Source organism: Triticum urartu, chromosome 2A (assembly GCF_056163025.1).
Source record: "Triticum urartu cultivar PI428250 chromosome 2A, HENAU_Tu73, whole genome shotgun sequence".
Taxonomy (NCBI): domain Eukaryota; kingdom Viridiplantae; phylum Streptophyta; class Magnoliopsida; order Poales; family Poaceae; genus Triticum; species Triticum urartu.
This window is the reverse complement of record NC_141874.1, coordinates 373,330,780-373,350,327: the sequence shown is the minus strand read 5'-3', so window position 1 is coordinate 373,350,327 and position 19,548 is coordinate 373,330,780. Positions and strand designations below refer to the sequence as shown.

General features: G+C 45.0%; 1 protein-coding gene across 1 annotated transcript; it reads left to right on the top strand.

Moving 5' to 3' along the window:
* Nucleotides 1-1,741: 1,741 nt before the first annotated feature.
* On the top strand, nt 1,742-6,205 carry LOC125536905 (glycosyltransferase BC10). The gene is made up of 2 exons (XM_048700198.2): nt 1,742-3,138; nt 5,829-6,205. Exon 1 carries the CDS (start codon nt 1,986-1,988, stop codon nt 3,099-3,101), a length of 1,116 nt encoding a protein of 371 aa, XP_048556155.2. The 5' UTR covers nt 1,742-1,985; the 3' UTR covers nt 3,102-3,138; nt 5,829-6,205.
* The last annotated feature ends 13,343 nt before the right edge of the window (nt 6,206-19,548 follow it).

The following is a 19,548-nucleotide window of genomic DNA, read 5'->3' as shown; positions in this document are numbered from 1 at the left end:
TGTAGAAGCCCTCGAGCGGCAGAAAACCCGGGCAGGGACAGATACGGTCGGGAGCCCACGAGCGCCTATGTAAACCCTATGAGAACAGATCCGATCAGGAGTAAAACTCGTCGGCGATTAGAATCGCCAAAGAGGACACGTAACCCTAGCTGCAGCGTAGGGGAAAAACTGACCCCCCTCCCCCTTGAACAGCACTCTTATTAACCGCTTCTATATGCCTACTTATTGATATCACGTATATAAGCTAGTGAGATTTTATGAAAAGAAGCGAGATGGGATAATATATAAAACATGAATATATTTCCATTACACAACCATGAGTGTGTCCAGTTGAACTTGTCCTTTAGAAAATTCGGAAGGAAGAAGCAATAGCCCATTCATTATTAGATAGAGATAGAGATTTTACAAACATAGTCAAATTTTATAACTTTAACTTAGGATAAAATTAACATTAAAAAAAGAGTACAAAATAAAACATAAATGGTTACGGCGGTGGGGTTTAACCATGTTACCTCCCGATTAAAAAAAACACGTTACCGACTAGCCAGAGCATATGGAGTCTTCATTAGCAAATAGCAAGCAACTAAAAAAGTCAGCAAAAGAGTCAAACCATGTAGGTCAAAGCATTGAACTATGGGTGGGCATAAAAGTGTATGTGCCCTCTTCATCGACTGATACACTTGTGCACTAGGTGACGGAGAAGAGTGACACAGCATCTCATCATGCATATATGGTTTTTTAGCACACCATGGCTGGCGGGCGGACAGGTTTTTGCATGCTTCACACGTATGATATGGTCGAGTTTCGAGCAGACTCCAGCTTGATGCATGGGGACACGCGTGGGCCACACAGAGGATCGATGCGCCGCCGCTGCTGTCTAGTCCTAAGACTAGTCATAGTGGGGCGTAACCCCTTAGGATAGTAACATGCATATGTTATTAGTCTATGTTATTATTTTCACAGTGGGTAGTAATATATGTGTTGTTTCATGCATTATTTCATTTATTAGGTTGTAGACTCATCTTTTTTGATATGTGTGATGTTACAGTAACTAGCTATGTTATCATATACCTCTTTTTTTCCATTAATTACATGTCACGTCATCTATTTTATCAAGATAAGTGTGATGTTACCATCTATATTACTTCCACTAGATAGTCTAAAAGGATATAGATACAATACCGATAGACACGTGTGCCTCTCCTCTGCCCTGCCGGGACCGACGTGCATTCGACGAGTCAGTTCGCAGCGACCCTGTTGATCTCAACATTGAATTCTTCGGTTGCTGGCAAAATTCTCCGTGATGAATGAAAGTATATCAATTGCCTGAAGAAAAGCGAAACTGACGGGGCCCAAATTAGGCAACTGGTTCGGATCCGATTCCTCACTACCACACCGCCCGATTAACAAACCGCACTAGTAGGACACAATTATCTTACCCCGCAAAAAAAAGGACACAATTATCTTGGCAAATCGCATCCGACGGCCCGTATTCATCCTTACCCTCAAACTCGGCCCGACAGCCATCCATCCTTCCTCCTCGCCCTGCCTTTCCCTCCAAAAAATACTACTAGTACTAAAGCCCTGCCTCTACACCCACTGCCACAGAGACCCCGCCAAAACACGGGCCTGCATGCCACGGACCGAAGCAAAGAAAATCCCGTGGCGCACTTGATATTCATTCCTGCCTTGCCTTCCCTAAAAAATATTGATATTGCTGCCACGTCGGTGTCCGCCGAGCTGAGAGTGAAACAAAGACAAAGAGAAGGAGAAAGCGAGAGGAGAGGCGGACGCGAGACGGGACTAGCGCCACTCCATTCCACTTCCCTCCCTCGCTTGCCTTCCTTCCTATCATAGCATTCCTAGATAGACAGATAGAAACCCCCGATTCTGATCGCCGGGATGAGGTTCTGACCCCCGATTCGGTCCGTCGATTGTGATTTCCCCTCGATTTGGTGCGGGATTAGCGGCCGGAATTAATCGCCATGACGGCGGCGTCGCCGATGGTGCTGTCCCTCCTGCTCTTCGCCTCGCTCACGGCGCTGCTCGTCCTGGCCCCTCGCGCGTCGTCGCCGCCGCTGCCGCTGCCGCTGCCGCTGCCGCTGCCCGTGGTGGTTGGGGACGAGGAGGCGCCGGCCGCCGCTGGGGGTGCTGCTGCGGGGAGCAGCGGCGGGGGGGCGGGAGTTGAGGAGGGACCGGAGGACCTCGCGCTGTCCCGGCGCGTCACGCTCGACGCCGGCGAGGGCGCGGCGGTAGCGTCCAAGGTGGCCTTCATGTTCCTGACCAACTCCGACCTCACCTTCGCGCCGCTTTGGGAGCGCTTCTTCGCGGGGCACGCCCACCAGTTCAACGTCTACGTGCACGCAGACCCGGCGGTGAGGCTGCGGCACCCCCCTACGCCTTCCTTCCGGGGCCGCTTCGTCGCGGCCAAGCCGACGCGGCGCGGGGACCCGAGCCTCATCGCTGCGGCGCGGCGGCTGCTTGTCGCCGCGCTACTGGACGACCCGGCCAACGCCTACTTCGCACTGCTCTCGCAGCACTGCGTCCCGCTCCACTCCTTCCCGCGGCTCTACGCGGCGCTCTTCCCGCCCAAGGCCGCGCACCACCACCGCCTCCCTAGCTATATCGAGGTGCTTACCGGCGAGCCCCAGATGCCCGCGCGCTACGTGGCGCGGGGTGACGACGCCATGCTCCCGGAGGTGCCCTTCGACCGGTTCCGCATCGGCTCCCAGTTCTTCACGCTGGCCCGCCGCCACGCCGTGCTAGTCGTCCGCGAGCGCCGTCTCTGGCGAAAGTTTAGGGAGCCGTGCCTGCCGGAGTCGCAGGACTCTTGCTACCCGGAGGAGCACTATTTCCCGACGCTTCTCGACATGGCCGACCCCGCCGGCTGCACCCGGTACACGCTCACGCGCGTCAACTGGACCGACAGCTTCGAGGGCCACCCGCACACGTATGCCGCGCCCGAGGTGTCGCCGCGGCTCGTCGCCGAGCTGCGCCAGTCCAACAGCTCCACCTATGAGCACATGTTCGCGCGCAAGTTCGCGCCCGACTGCCTTGGCCCGCTCATGGCCATCGCCGACACCGTCATCTTCAAAGATTGATCGATGCGGTGCTCTGCATCATAGCTACACGTAGGAGGTACGTTCTGACGCCTGATTTCTGTAATGTTTGAGGGTTCTAGACACTACTTATTGGTTATGCTCGTTAGCCATGCATGTATTTCAATCACAAATTTGCAGCCCATAGATGATCGAAACATATTGCAAATGTCATTTCACTCCCCAAATTTATTTAAGATGCTGCAACATGACTGAAGAACACTGAATACTTTTTTATGGGAAAAATCTCCTATCTACTTTAGTTTCCATATGTAAGCATGTTGCTTCATTTAATTCGTGAAGAAATGGACAACTCGATTAGGCTGGTCATAGTGGGGAGTAACTTAGACTAGTGTCATATGCATGACACTAGTCTAAGTTACTACCTTCATAATGCAAAATAACATAATAGTAGTACTACCTCTCTCAGTTTACAGGGCGCGTGCGTATCCCTAGGTCGTCAATTTGACCAACCTAATACAAATCATATATTATAAAAAATATACCAACATAAAATTCGTAGTTTCTACTTTCAAAAGGTATAATTTTTGTGTTATATAGTTTATATTAGAGTGATAAAATTGGCAACCTAGGTATACGCGTAGGACTTGTAAACTGAAACGGTGGTAGTATCATAGATGACTTTATTTATTAGCTCATAGACTCGTCTTGTCTTGGAAAGCGCTATGTTACAGTAACATATTATGTTACCACCTTTCATTAATTACTTGCCACATAAGTAGAATTTTCTCGAAGTGTGCTACGTTACTAGCTAAGTTACTCCCACTATAACTAGCCTTAGTCTTGTGCTCTCTCGATCGATGAGACCATGCGTGTACTCCCACCGGTCCTTTTTACTCTGCATATTAGAATTCTCTGAAGTCAAACTTCATAAAATTTGACTGTATTTATATGAAAAAATATATACATCTGCTATGCTAAAGTTATATAATATGAAACTTTAAGTCATGACACATCTAGTGGTATTGATTTTAGATCGTGAATGTTGACACTTTTTTCTACAAAGTTGATCAAATTTTACGAGGCTTGACTTCAGTTAAATCTTATATGCATCTTATATGCGAACTAAAAAGGACCGGAAGGAGTACGTGTCAGAACTCAATAGTCAACAGCGATATGCTAAGACCGGACTGGGATCAGGTGACATGCCTCTTGGCAGTCACGGGGTAACTTGCGGCTAGCCATCCAGCGTTCCTTTGCGGCCATCCAGCGTTCCTTCTCCATCCAACTGCCGCCAGCGACCAAAGTGAAAAAAGGCCAACACTAAGCAGTTTTTAGCGCAACAACCGAGAACTGAAAACTGATTTATACGAGTTGTTTTTTGTACAGGAAAAACTAGACTCAACGTGCAGGGACATCAAAGAAGTAAAAATTGAACAATTTAGTAATACTTGTCATTACAAATTACAAGTAATTAGCATAGAAATTCTGTAGCCAGATCAAGCACACATACATGCGTAAATCAGCCCTAAACCTATGCATGACGTGGCCCGCCTCGGCGGCGTTCAACTCGACCTGGGGTACGTTCCGCTACCCTGGTGGTGGCGTCGGAGGAGCAGAAGGCGGAGGCGGCCTACGAAGCCGGCGGGCGCATGCGGAGGAGGTGCGGCGCCGGCGGGCGTTGCTGACGCCGGAGCAGCGTCGCGAAGCCGCGTACGCCTTCGACTTGTCATACTGGGCTCAATGGTTCGCCTTCGAACACGAGGAGGTGAGGCGACGCGGCGTCCGCGAAGTCGACCGCAGCGTGCCGCCGCCCCTGCTCGTCGCCCGCGAGGAGGATCAGGAGGCGGAGGCCGCCTACCAGGCGGCAGTTACGGCTGTCTTCCGGGAGAGCGAGGAGGACGAACAGCGCAGGGTGGCGGGTGGCGGCGAACGAGGAAGAGGAGGCGGCATACCTCGAACCGTGGCGCCAACGACGGCTGGCCGAGGAGCGCCGCAACGGCACAGGCCCCCGTGATAGCACAGCCGGCGGCCGACATAACCGCCGCTTGGAACACGGCATTCCTTGAGGCCGGCCCTGCGTCGACGCTCATCGACCTCACGTACTGCCGTCGCTTAGGGCAGCGCGCCGCCTCGTAGTTTAGTTTGTTTTTAATTTTCGTTAATGCAAACGTGGATGTGTGGACTCTCACCGGCCTTTGTGGCCGACTTTTAATGTTTACTTAATGTCTGTTTTTATTTGCGAAATGCCTGTATTTTTTTTCCATGTCGTCATAATGGATCAGGCCAGCGTTGGGTGCAAGCGTCGATCTAAACGCGTAAACGGATGTTGGTGTCCGCTGGACCAACTCAAACGGACAAAAAGACGGATAAAATCACTCTTCGTTTAGTCGGCACGTTGGAGTTGCACTTATTGACTTGAGCGAGCTCGCCTGTTCCTCTTTTTCACTGCGTCGTTTCCGTTGCTCTGAAATTGCTAAGCGTTGGCTTTTCTCGCTTTGCTCGCTGGCGGCCGTTGGATGAAGAAGGAACGCTGGATGGCTAGCCGCATGTTACCCGGTGACTGCCAAGAGGCATGTCACCTGATCCCAGTCCGCTGAGACCCCCTGAGTGCCGTATTCAACGACTGTAACGCAGTGTGCTGCTACGCATTGTCTTGCCTTTTGACTAGTTTTCCCTTCAGATTAGAGTAGTTGGCTCGCTGTATATTTCAGTTCTATTGGCGAAATCGAACTACTCCTGGCTAAGAAGCCTCATTTGCTTTTGCAGGTCTATCCGTTAAGAGTTGCGCGTGCGAGAAGACGAAAGCAGTGTCGTTCTTCTCCGTCCAATCTTCACACGGTTCAGACTGGTGCTTTCCCTCTGTGCCCTCCACCGTTCTTCTCCTCCTGGTACTTTTATGTAGACTTAAGTGGCAACAACCTAATGCAAAGCGGCAGGTGTTGCATCTGATGGTCAGTCCATCCATCCACTGCATTTTTCCTACCTCGTGCGGCTGCCTAAGGCTGCTGTTCTGTTGAAATGCGTAAAGGGATGGATTGTGGCGGTGTTCTGTTCAGCTGAAACGGAAAAGGAACTTTGTACCGGTTTATTTCAGCTTGTGTACATAACCAAGGAATGAAATAATCATTCTGCATTCAAGTTTTCGTAGCACTAGCACCGTGACTCTCATTGTTACTAATATTATTTTCTGGAATGCACTATATTTTTTCTTTGGACAATGGGTTGATTTTATTAACTAGAAAATGAAACATCAAGTGGATGAGCACATACTCCCTTCTTTCATCTGTATAGGGCTTAATGCGTTTTTCAAGATCGTCTTTGACTATTGATCAGATTAATACTACATGACATGCATAATGTAAAAAAGAATATTATTGAAAACTTCTTTCACATACGAATTTGACAGTATACTTTGTATACATTGTATGTCATATGTTATTACTTTAACATTGGTCAAAGTTAGGCTCGAAAAACGCATTAGACTCTATATAAATAAAAGATTAGACTCTATATAAATAAAAGGAGGAAATAACTAAGATGTATGTCATATATTATTGCTCTAACATTGGTCAAAGTTAGTCTCGAAAAATACATTAGACTTTATTTATAGATAAAAAGAGGGAGTAACTAGGATGCACTACTTCCTCTGTCCCGAAATATAGGTCGTTGGACAAATCGTTCCGACCAGGTGAAAACCAGGGAAATGACCTTATTACCACCGCTAATCGTCTTCCACCTCTGCCCAGGTCCTCTGCACCCACCTTCACTTCCGCGAAAAATCCTCCACCCAGGTCCTCCTCTGCCCTTCCCAGCGCAGGGTCGCCGGTGCCGCTCCTTCCCTGCCGCTGCCGTGGGAGTTGGGCACGCGAATATCTGTGTTAATTCTGGAAACAATTAATACTCCACTGCACTGCTAATTTTGGAACAATATTCCTCAAAAAAATTGGAAACAATAAATTTTGGAAAGGATCAATACTCCACTGACAATAAATTTTGGAAAGGATCAATAATCGATTTGGAAAGGATCAACCTATTATTGCATAAATTTTGGGAAGAAACAATAAATTTGGAGTACTAAAGGAAACAATCAATCCTCCAATACTGATTTGGAGTATTAATTCGAAAAATGACCTATTATTGCTTTCTGGCACTCATCGAAACTTCGAAAGCAACAAATATTGGAAGAGATGCACCTAGAGCCGAAGGGAGCAACCAAACATATGAATGCATATAAGGAACAACTTTTCAAATATGTGACCAGGATGCATAACAAGAGTTAGTCCTCGAACTTATGTGATGCAGAGAGCGATGCAAGCCCATAGAAAATCATGAACTGATAAATTCTGTACTGCTAAAATCATCCTGCATATCAAATGGTCAAGCATCATTGTAGGCAGTGGGGACGTTCTGGCTAGTAAATATGTGTAGTTGTACCATCGACGGAAGAACAAATCTATAGAAGTTCTTTAAAGGAAGATCCACAAGAGAACTCTGAAAATAATCAGAAAATGCTGGCATGAAATTGGTAGGATTGCAGCTAGCACAAGCTCAAGAATAGAAGCATTTCCATCCATGATCCACCTAGACATATTAATAAGGCACTTCTGCTTCGGTACACCCCTCTAAACATAAAGACGGCTCAGATTAACCGATACCTCTTTATAAGTAAGGATATGATAGTCATATTTTATAAACTCTTCATGTATATGCTGTTTTTTTTGAGACACGTATACGCTGTACATGAACGGGCGTCCACACCTAGCGGCGCTGGGCTAGCCCATTCAGCCTTTTTTTTAACCGCAAAAAATAGTGCGTGCTGCAGGATTCAAACCTACGTCCTCCTAGGATTAGCACAGCCGCACTAACCAACTAGCGTACATTTTTTAATACTTAAAATAGAACATTGGAAAAGCGCAACATTTTCTGTTTGGTATTTTCCTTTTCTTTTTTGTTTCTTAAATGCGTGAAGTTTTACAATTCGTGATTTTTTTTAGAAAATGAAGACAAAATTTAAAATTCTAGAATTTTTCTTCCAAATCAGAGAACTTTCTTTTCAAAATTGATCAGTTTTCTTTATAAATTCGTGAACTATTTCGCAAATTGGCGATTTCTTTTTGAAAATTGTTCAAGTTTTTTATAAAATTGACGAACTTTGTTTCTAAATCAATGATTTTTTTTCCAAATCAATGAACTTTTCTTTAAAATCGATAAACTTATTTTGAATTTTTGATGAACTTTTTTCAAAATCAATAAAAAACAAAAGAAAAAAATAATAATATAAAAACCCATGTAAAAACCAAAGAAAAAACCAGCCCAGTTGAAAAGGAAAACCAGAGTCTTTCTTTTTAGCATTATATTTGACGCACTACAAAAGATGGAAAAATAAAAGCTTAGACCATGATCAATAGAGGTGTTCGAGTAGGCGAGATGGCTCCGCCTAAGAGCATGTCGTTTTCCGACATCCTTGAAATAGCACCAATTATTTTTTTCATGCCTTGTATGACCAATTCAACACGTCATGCCAAGTTATTTTGGTTTTCGACAAGTTTTGCATTCTTCAGGGTTTTCTCCGTAAAAAACTCCTGATAAATGGGCGGACGTGTCACAACTTGCATACAGTGTCATGAATCGTTCAAACCTGGCATGGATGACTACCATGGTCATGCCCACATGCTTGAAAAGGTTGGGGTCATTTTAAGAATGTCCAAAAGTAGACCATGTTTAATGGAGGATGTTCGGGTTGGCTAGAACACTCTACCCGAGGGTACAGTGTTTCCAAACATCCTTCAAATGCCTAATTTTTCCCACCTCTTTCTATTATCAAATCAAGGCACCATGTCAAGCTATTTAAGTTTTCCATAATTCTTGCATTTTCTAGAATTTTCTCGGAGAAAACTGGCTGATAAATGGCCGGGCGTGACACAACATGCATATGGTGTGGGATTCTCAGGTGTGTCTACAACAGGTTCACTAGAAGCATGCAAAGTCCTATCATTTTTCTTTTTCTTCCTCTTAGAAGGACTAGGTGCGTCAACGTTATTTCTCTGAGAATCCTGCTCAATTCTCTTAGGGTGGCCTTCAGGATACAAAGGTTCCTGAGTCATTTTACCACCTCTAGTCATAACTCTAACAACAAAGTTATTTTATTGTTTGATTCATTGAGCAAATCATTCTGAGCTTTAAGTACTTGTTCTACTTGAGTGGTAACCATAGAAGCATGTTCACTAATAAGTTTAAGTTCACCTTTAACACTAGCTATATAATCACTCAAGTGTTCAATCATATAAGCATTGCGTTTCAGTTGTCTACCAAAATAAGCATTAATATCTTCTTGCTTAACCATAAAGTTATCAAATTCATCCAAACATTGGCTAGCAAACTTAGCAGGAGGGATTTCAGCTTTATCATATCTATAGAGAGAGTTTACCTTTACTACCCGCGTCGGGTTATCAAAACCGTGTGTTTCTTCAATAGGTGATGAATTAATACCATATATTTCTTCAACAAGAGGTAAATTCTTAACATCTTCAACTTCTATACCTTTTTCTTTCATAGATTTCTTTGCCTCTTGCATATCTTCACGACTGAGAAATAGAATACCCTTTTTCTTCGGAGTTGGCTTAGGAGTTGGTTCAGGAAGTGTCCAATTATTTTCATTGGTCAACATATTATTCAATAAAATTTCAGCTTGATCAATTGTTCTTTCCCTGAAAACACAACCAGCATAACTATCCAGGTAGTCTCTGGAAGCATCGGTTAGTCCATTATAAAAGGTATCAAGTATTTCATTTTTCTTGAGAGGATGATCAGGCAAAGCATTAAGTAATTGGAGAAGCCTCTCCCAAGCTTGTGGGAGACTCTCTTCTTCAATTTGCACAAAATTATATATCTCTCTTAAAGCAACTTGTTTCTTATGAGCGGGGAAATATTTAGTAGAGAAGTAGTAAATCATATCCTGGGGACTATGCACACAACCAGGATCAAGAGAATTAAACCATATCTTAGCATCACCCTTTAATGAGAACAAAAATAATTTAAGGATATAATAATAGCGAGTTTTCTCATCATTAGTGAACAGGGTAGCTATATCATTTAATTTAGTAAGATCTGCCACAACAGTTTCAGATTCATAGCCATAAAAAGGATCAGATTCAACCAAAGTAATTATATCAGGATCAACTGAGAAATCATAATCCTTATCAGTAATAAAGATAGGTGAAGTAGCATAAGCAGGAACATATTTCATTCTAGCATTCAGAGATTTTTCTTTCAGCTTAGCTAATAGTTTCTTAAGATCACTTCTATCATTGCAGACAAGAAAGTCTCTAGCAGTTTCTTCATCCATAACATAACCCTCAGGCACAACCGGCAATTCATATTTAGGGGGAGAATCTTCATTATCGCTCTCATCAATATTATCAGTTTCAATAATTTCATTCTCTCTAGCCCTAGAAGTTGTTTATCAAGAAATTCACCTAGTGGCATAGTATTATCAAGCATAGAAGTAGTTTCATCATAAGTATCATGCATAGCAAAAGTGGCATCATCAATAACATGCGACCTATCGGAATCAATAGTATGTGTAGGTGTCGCAAGCTTACTCAAAACAGAAGGTGAATCAAGTGCAGAGTTAGATGGCAGTTCCTTACCTCCCCTCGTAGTTGAGGGGAAAATCTTGGTTCTCTGATCTTTCAAGTTCTTCATAATGATAAGCAGATATAAATCCCAAGTGACTCTAAGAATAGAGCTATGCTCCCCGGCAACGGCGCCAGAAAATGTTCTTGATAACCCACAAGTATAGGGCATCGCAATAGTTTTCGAGGGTAGAGTATTCAACCCAAATTTATTGATTCGACACAAGGGGAGCCAAAGAATATTCTCAAGTATTAGCAGCTGAGTTGTCAACTCAACCACACCTGGAAACTTAATATCTACAGCAAAGTAATATGATAGTAGTGATAACAGTGGCAAAAGGTAACGGTAGCAAAAGTAATATTTTTGGGTTTTGTAGTGATTGTAACAGTAGCAGTGAAAAAGTAAATAAGCGAAGAACAATATAGGAAAAGCTAGTAGGCATTGGATCGATGATGGAGAATTATGCCGGATGCGATCGATCATGTAACAGTCATAACCTAGGGTGACACAGAACTATCTCCAGTTCATCAATGTAATGTAGGCATGTATTTCGAATATAGTCATACATGCTTATGGAAAAGAACTTGCATGACATCTTTTGTCCTACCCTCCCGTGGCAGCGGGGTCCTATTGGAAACTAAGGGATATTAAGGGCTCCTTTTAATAGAGTACCGGACCAAAGCATTAACACATAGTGAATACATGAACTCCTCAAACTACGGTCATCACCGGTAGTGGTCCTGATTATTGTCACTTTGGGGTTAACGGATCGTAACACATAATAGGTGACTATAGACTTGCAAGATAGGATCAAGAACTCTCATATATTGATGAAAATATAATAGGTTCAGATCTAAAATCATGGCACTCGGGCCCTAGTGACAAGCATTAAGCATAGCAAAGTCATCACAACATCAATCTCAGAACATAGTGGATACTAGGGATCAAACCCCTAACAAAACTAACTCAATTACATGATAAATCTCATCCAACCCATCATCGTCTAGCAAGCCTACGATGGAATTAATCACACACGGAGGTGAGCATCATGAAATTGGTGATGGAGGAAGGTTGATGATGACAATGGCGACGGATTCCCCACTCCGGAGCCCCGAACGGACTCCAGATCAGCCCTCCCGAGAGAGTTTAGGACTTGGTGGCAGCTCCGTATCGTAAAACGCGATGAATCCTTCTCCCTAATTTTCTCCCCAAAAGTGAATATATGGAGTCAAGGTTGAGGTCGGTGGAGCGCCAGGGGGCCCACGAGGCAGGGGGCCGTGCCCAGGTGGGTAGGGCGCGCCCCCACCCTCGTGGACAGGGTGCGGGCCCCCTGACGTGGATCTTTCTTCCAATATTTTTTATATATTCCAAAAATAATCTCTGTTGATTTTCAGGTCATTCCGAGAACTTTTATTTCTGCACACAAAAATAACACCTTGGCAATTCTGCTGAAAACAGCGTCAGTCCGGGTTAGTACTATTAAAATCATGCAAGTTAGAGTCCAAAACAAGGGCAAAAGTGTTTGGAAAAGTAGATACGATGGAGACGTATCAGGCGTGGCGGCGACATCATCCTTGTGGTGGACCTGTGTCCTTGGGCTCCGCCGTTGCAACGACGTTTGCTCCAGCATCGGTGCGGAGCGTGGAAGGTAGTCCAGAAGCAGATGTAGATTGTGGTCTGCATCGACGACATCTGGAAGACGAAACGTGTGTTGGGTTCATGGTTCGTGGATGAGAGGTATGATTTCTTCCTTCAGCGTCTTAGTTATGGTGGGGTGCCAGATTTGGAGTTCGATGGCGTGTCCGGGGTGTTGCCCCAGTCTGATTCGTTCAACAGCAAGGGCTTCACTTTTGGTGAGCCACCTTGGAGGTCTACAAAGCTACATATCAGCGATGGAGCCGCGTCAAGATCGGGTGACACTACAAAAAAAATACACTTCCGTGATGATACGTGTTTGTCACAGTAGGTCGCTTTTTTTGTCATGCATGTACATCCATGACAAATTTATGATAGAATCAAGATAGTCATACCTATGCTATCGTAGAAGTGTTCCATGACATTACCAAAATTATCATCACGGAAGTGTCCACTTCCATGACAATAAATCGCGCGTCACAGAAGTGCTTTCGTCAAGGGTGACCAACACGTGGCATCCACAGTAACAGAACGCCGTTAAGCTATCGGGTCGGGTTTTGGATCCGATAACCCGTTAACAGCCCCGACCAATGGGGATTTTCCACGTGTAAAATCATCATTGGCTAGAGGAAACACGTGTCGGCTCATCGTTGGGACAGATGTCATCCACTCACTGGACAAAAGGCGCCTATGATACATCGACACGTGGCATGGCCCAACAGTGGCCCATTCCTGTGAAAAGGCCGGCCAATTTGACTTGGTCAAAAGCTGGCGGGCTGGCCCATGGAAAGCCTGTTAACGGCCTGTTCGCATATAGCCCATTTACAGCCCGCTAACCCAAGGCCCATTACGCCCTATCCAAATTAGGCCCAGTAGTGTCATCTAGGCCGTCCAATATGGTTCCAGCCCGTTTTCACTTCTGGCCCATGTATAGCCCATGATGTCTTTCGGCCCATATGAGGCCCTTTGTAACTCTTGGCCCATTAGCGGCCCGTGCCGAAACTGGCCCGTAATGAACAGTGTATTACTTTACACCCATTAACAGCCCATGGTGAAACTGGCCCGTAATGAAGAGTGTATCACTTTATACCCATTAACGGCCCGTTATTCCGTTGGGCCGTTTCTAGCCCAAGTTAACTTTCGGCCTTCTAAGGCCCATTTATTCTTGGGCTCATTTGCAGCATTCGGTTACTTACGGCCCGTTACTATCATTTTCTTTTTGTGGGCCAAATTCAGCCCATCGTTACAGTCGGCCCGTTTGTGAACCATTAGTCTGTTGGGCCATTTTCATAGCATCACCAAATACGGCCTATTAACGGCCCGTTATGGGCAGCCCATAAAACGTACGATTTCCATTAAAGGCCCGTCTACGGCCCATTAAAGGCCCGTACAAGACCCATAAATGAGCCGGCGGCCCATGGATCCTACGAGACGTAGAAGGCCCATGGATCCTACGAGACGTAGAAGGCCCATGGATCCGACGGCCCGTGAAGGGCCATGGTCAGGCGAATTGGCCCCCGTTTGAACGATATAGCATATTCAAAGAATTATCCTACTCAATACTATCACCTCTAAAAAGCCTACACTATTACAACAAAGAGATCAAGGCATAGAAAGGTAGAATAATCCTACACTATACAATAAAGAAATTACAGCCGATTATACCCACTGGGCATTATGGCTCGGCACAGGTGATAATAAAGCATACACAAACAACAAATTACATACACTGGGCAAATACAACTCATACATCATGGACGCGCATCAACTTAACTCCATTTGAACTATAATCTCTTCAGAAAATAGGATTGGCCGGATTCAGATAGCACAAATTTCAATCTGCAAAATCTCCAATTCCTTCATGGTTACCTCAGTGTCTTGTTTCATTTTTTGACTCCTGCATCTAATACCTGCATGTCCAGTCTCAACTTGTTGATTATACGTTGACAATCATGTACACGTTGTCTTGCCACCTCTAGTTGATGCTTGAGAACATCAGCACATTCCAATTCCAATCCATAATCATTCGGTAACGGCCATGCCGCACTGCTCGCAGATCTTTGTGTTGATGTCACTTCATCCTGAAATGTTTTTGTAAGTACACATGACTAGGGCAAAAATATAGTTACAACAATGAAGCGAACAAGACACTATTTTGTACTACATGGCAAAACAGGACTAACAATAATGTTACACGTCACTTTAAAAAAATGCTACACGTCATGAAGCATAAGCGGGTGATATTTTAAAAATTATAAAAAAGATAGTCTGTGCAACCTGCATACAGAAATCCCTCTTAGCTCACTAGAGGAGCATGATGTTTGGGCCCAATCGAAAACACAGACAAGTTACAAATTTATACAGCACGTTGCGTATAAGTAAGCAAGCAGTTGGCCATTCTGTGCCTCAATTAAAGTCTTAGGGAGCATAATGAACAGCAGATGGTTTCATACAAACATACTACAGCAGGGAAAACTATGCAATCATTAGCGTAGTATAAACTAGATTGTGAGCCTCATGCAATAATAGTTGGTTAATAGACTTCAAAGCTTCAGGCACACTTTGGCAGAGTAATTAAATGGTAAGACCTTTAATTATGTCAACTAATAGTGATACAAGTACCGAACATCAGGCATGATTATTTGGGCATCTCATTAATTGAGGACAAATAAAGCAATTTAAAAGAGAAAATTAACTAAGCCCGAAACAAACAAGGAATTGAACTGTTGAGTTGCATACAGTGACTTACCTTAGCAGGTTGAAGAGGCTCAGCGCAGCTCCTACTTCTCTTGCAAGGCTCCTTCCGAACATCTTGTACTTGGAAATCCTCAATCTTATCTTCATTGCACCCCCTCTGCAAGGTGACACAAACTAGTTACTCGTCTCCTTGGAAGATAAATATGCATACTTTCCAGTCCGTGAACACAAAAGGATGAGATTATAACAAAACAACACCACATAATTATGTCAACTAGTTACTCGTCTCCTTGGAAGATAAATATGCATACTTTCCTAACATACTTGCCTACTATAGTGTACAACCAAACCTTTATGTCACCTATGAGTTAGACAAGGCCCCACTACAGCAGCCCTTAGTGTTTAAATCGTTGACAAGCTCTGTTAGAGTGTTAGGTCAAGAACAATAAGTAATCAAAGCAAACAGTCCTAGTATGGCTGGCTGATGCAAACAAGCAATTGAACAGATGTGTGAGCAAATGTTACATATCAAGAAAAGAAGCAAAGAAGGAGGCTTAAAGACCATCACTTGATTGAACAGATTTAAGGGGCATTTAAACATCATGTGCAACATATGAACTAACATAAACATTGCATATTCCAGATTCTACAATGGAATGCACATGTATTAGGTTATGCCATGTATGATGATGCCTAAATGTACAGATAGCAGGCAAGAGTGATTCATCATTGCACGCACAATTGAATTGCAGGTTAAGGGCCAGTTCGATTCTGTCTTTTCAGGGCATATTGTCAAAATAAGCCATAAAAGATGTAAAGAAGTCATTTTTGAGTTATGGGCTTGGGCTTAACTAATTTCGCTTTGGAGGGGGGTGTTTCGGGTAGAACCTCACTAAAAATTGAAGGGAAGGGGAATAGTGAAATGACTCTGTTGTCTGCCTATATTACACTCAAAATGCAACTGCTGACACCCGTGTCACACCTGACCCTCAAGTAAAAACAAACACGCAAGCATTCATTGCCCTGCCCGCTTGCATCTCCTCTCCCCTTTCCCTCTACCTCGATCCCCTGCCTGCAACACTAGGGTTCCTCCAGCGAGCCATCGCCACTGGTCCCATCTGGCCTTGTCCTCGACGATGCTACGTCTAGCTAGGCTACATGGCCGGCGGGTAGGGGCAAATCTCCATGGCTTCTCCTCCCTCTGGCGCCGCCCCTCATTCTCATGGTCTCCAGCAGCTGCTCCACTGTGGTTCGTCCAACGCACTACTCCGACGGGCGCTGCACAACTACGGTTGATGCCACACTACGGCAGAAGGCACCTTATTCCCCCTCCCCTCCTCCCAGGCCATGGCCTTGAGGTGCTGTTGAAGGATGAGCTCATCCAACAAGGTGAGGATCTCCTCTGATTTTTTGCCAAATTTTCATTCTGATCCACTATATGATGCATTGCTATGAGCTGCTCCTCCTGCTGCTATATGATGCATTGCTATGAGCTGCTGCCGCTGCTGCTGCTATATGATGAATTGCTATGAGCTGCTGCTGCTGCTACTATATGATGAGTTGCTACAAGCTACTCCTGCTGTTGCTATATGATGAGTTGCTACAAGCTGCTCCTGCTGCTGCTATATGATGAATTGCTATGATCTGCTCCTGCTGCTGCTATATGATGAATTGCTATGAGCTGCTGCTGGTATATGATGAATTGCAGACCGCTGCTACTGTATGATGAGTTGCTATGAGCTGCTGCTGCTGCTATATGATGCTTTCAGGTGGTGCTGCTATACGATAATAACCAGCCACTTGGACCATCGAATTTCAATAAATAATTGTTCTTCATTTAAATGTGGGTCATGCATTCTTCGTTTAAATTATGCAATGGGATCTCTATGGAAAACATTGACCAAAGTAGATTGTGCCAAGTAGATGGTATCTTTGTATTTGCATTTTGAGCAAATAGTGATGGTCTGTTTTCCTATCATATTAATTACTGCACTGGGTTCAATTTGTGATGTTTGCAAGTCAAATTAATTTCCATATGGGCAGCAAAATGGAAAAAATATCATGCAATCTAGACTTTCCACTGATCATACCAAAGATAAGCTGAAAACGCAATGAAAAGAACTGGTTGGCTTATTACATGGAGCTTATATTCACAGGTGCTTATTTTCTTAGGATAACTCGTAATAACTGTCCCTAAGAAACTTGGCTAATAGAACCGGCATACAAATAACATGTCACGATGATTGCAATAGAGGAGTGACGTACCATGGCACACTGTATAGGCTCACCGCTGCCTCTCCTTTTTTGTGATGTTCCATGAAATTGCCACATACATCTTGTACTTTTTCATTGTGTAACACTATCTGCAAGTTGACATGGCTAATTTCATACATCTCTACGCGATACTACATTGCATATCCCTTGCGCATATTTAAACCACCAATTAACGATTGTGTGCGTACCATAAACTAGCCATGACTCTGTATGCTGGACTAGCAGGCACTCTAAGGGAGCCTAATGTAGTGCGCTGGAATTCCTACATGCCACCTATGATTTTGTGTAATGTACTGCCCCTGTTCCTAAATATATGTCTTTGTAGAGGTTCCAGTATGGACCACATACATATGTATATAGATGCATTTTCGAGTGTAGATTCACTCATTTTGCTCCGTATGTAGCCTATAGTGGAATCTCTAGAAAGACTTATATTTAGGAACGGAGGTATGAGGTAGTATCATGTATGACATCTACATATCTAATTTAGCAGCCAGTAGTAGAAATCATTGTCTGCACAAAGGGATTACTGGTCGAAAATCCTAGCAAAGCACGTTGGCAGGCACAGAACAATACAAGAGAGAGACACGCTTACAAGATCATAGCAATGCCTCAGTCCAGGATCTTGGTTGGCCAAGCTGTTAGATCCAGAAGAAACATCGTCCTTGTAGTTTTTGCCAGCTGCATAACAGGTAACAACGACCGGTTAGTATATTTGAAGTACATCGGACAGGTGATGCTGGACAAGTTTAAAGGTGACAAGTACCTAGGCCGTGGTGGGTGCTTGGCATCTCTCCAGACTGTGGGAATCAGGTTAGAAACGTCGAGGGTGATGATGCTGCGCTGGCTGTCGGGGTCCGGTAAGGAGATCTAGAACCGTCGAGTAGGGTGTTTGTGTAGCGGCTCTGGTAGGGTGGACTACGGTGTGGGCGAAGCGGATCTATGGCCGTGGACGAGGGTGTAGGTGAAGCTGCTCCGGTGGTTGGGTTAAGGATGGTGTCGACGATGCAGATCTGCAACCATGGACGGGGCGTCAGAAGCTGCTCCGGTGGTTGGGTTAAGGGTGGTGTCGACGATGCGGATCTGCGGCCGTGGATGGGGCGTCAGAAGCTGCTCCGGTAGGTTGGATGAGGGTGCGAGGAAGCGGATCTGAGGCCATGGACTTTTGAGTTGGCAAAGCGGCCCCGGTAGGGTTGAGAATGGTATAGGCGAAGCTACTCCGGTAGGGTTGAGGAAGGTGTCGGCGAAGCGGCTCCGGTAGGGTTGAGGAAGGTGTCGGCGAAGAGGATCAGAGGCCGTCGACGGGGGCGTCGGTGGGGCGGCTCCGTGGGGTGTGGACGAAGCGTCTCCGGTGGGGAGTACAAATGAGCCGCTGCAAATGTGCGACGGTTGACGAGAGTACCGGCGAAGCAGATCCGGCGCTGTGGACAAGGCCGGCACTGAATGGGCTGTGGTACAGTGGTGGATGAGCAGTCTACTTGTTTCTAGGGGAGGTGGGAGGGGTAGATGCGGCCGCAGAAGCAGATCCGGCGAGGTGGACGCCGCTGGCAGTGAATGGGCTATGGTACGTCGGTGGATGAGCAGTCTAGGGTTTCGAGAGGGGAGGGGAGAAAGGGCGATGAAGTACGGACGACGTGATGTAAGATGCTCTGGTGTTGTGGAGTTAGTCGTTTTTGCGGGAGGGGGAGAGGAAATGGGGGTGCCATGTAGTGGGGGAACCGGAAGTTACCAAAGCAGCCCCGACCTATCATGTAGATGAGGGCAGTGTTGTAACTATTGGTCTCCGTGCACCAAGGACAAAAGGGGGATTTCGCATGCTAAAGACTAAGGTGGCGGAAATTTTAGAAGGAGGCGGGAGATTTTGCCGCCCGCGGGATCATTCGTATCCAGTTTCAACTAAGTTTGGACCGTGCTAGCGGGAAGGTCATGCTAGACTGTGTACACGGGGCACACGTCAGCAGTTAATAACTAGTGTGAAGTCCACCCCAGAAAAAAGACAATAACTCGGGATGATGCGCCAATAACTTGGACATTCACACTGGCGCGGCCAATCGTACGGTGTAGTGGCGCGTTCACAAAAAAGGGATAAAACGCTCAGCCTATGTATTTCTTGTGTAAATAGATAATTTAGTGCCATTGATTATTTACTTAAACATAATGCATTGACGTGTTAGTGTAGAGGCGCACAAAAAGAAATGGATATTGAAGTCAGCTACTTAAAAGTGTTACCTCATATGATTACATA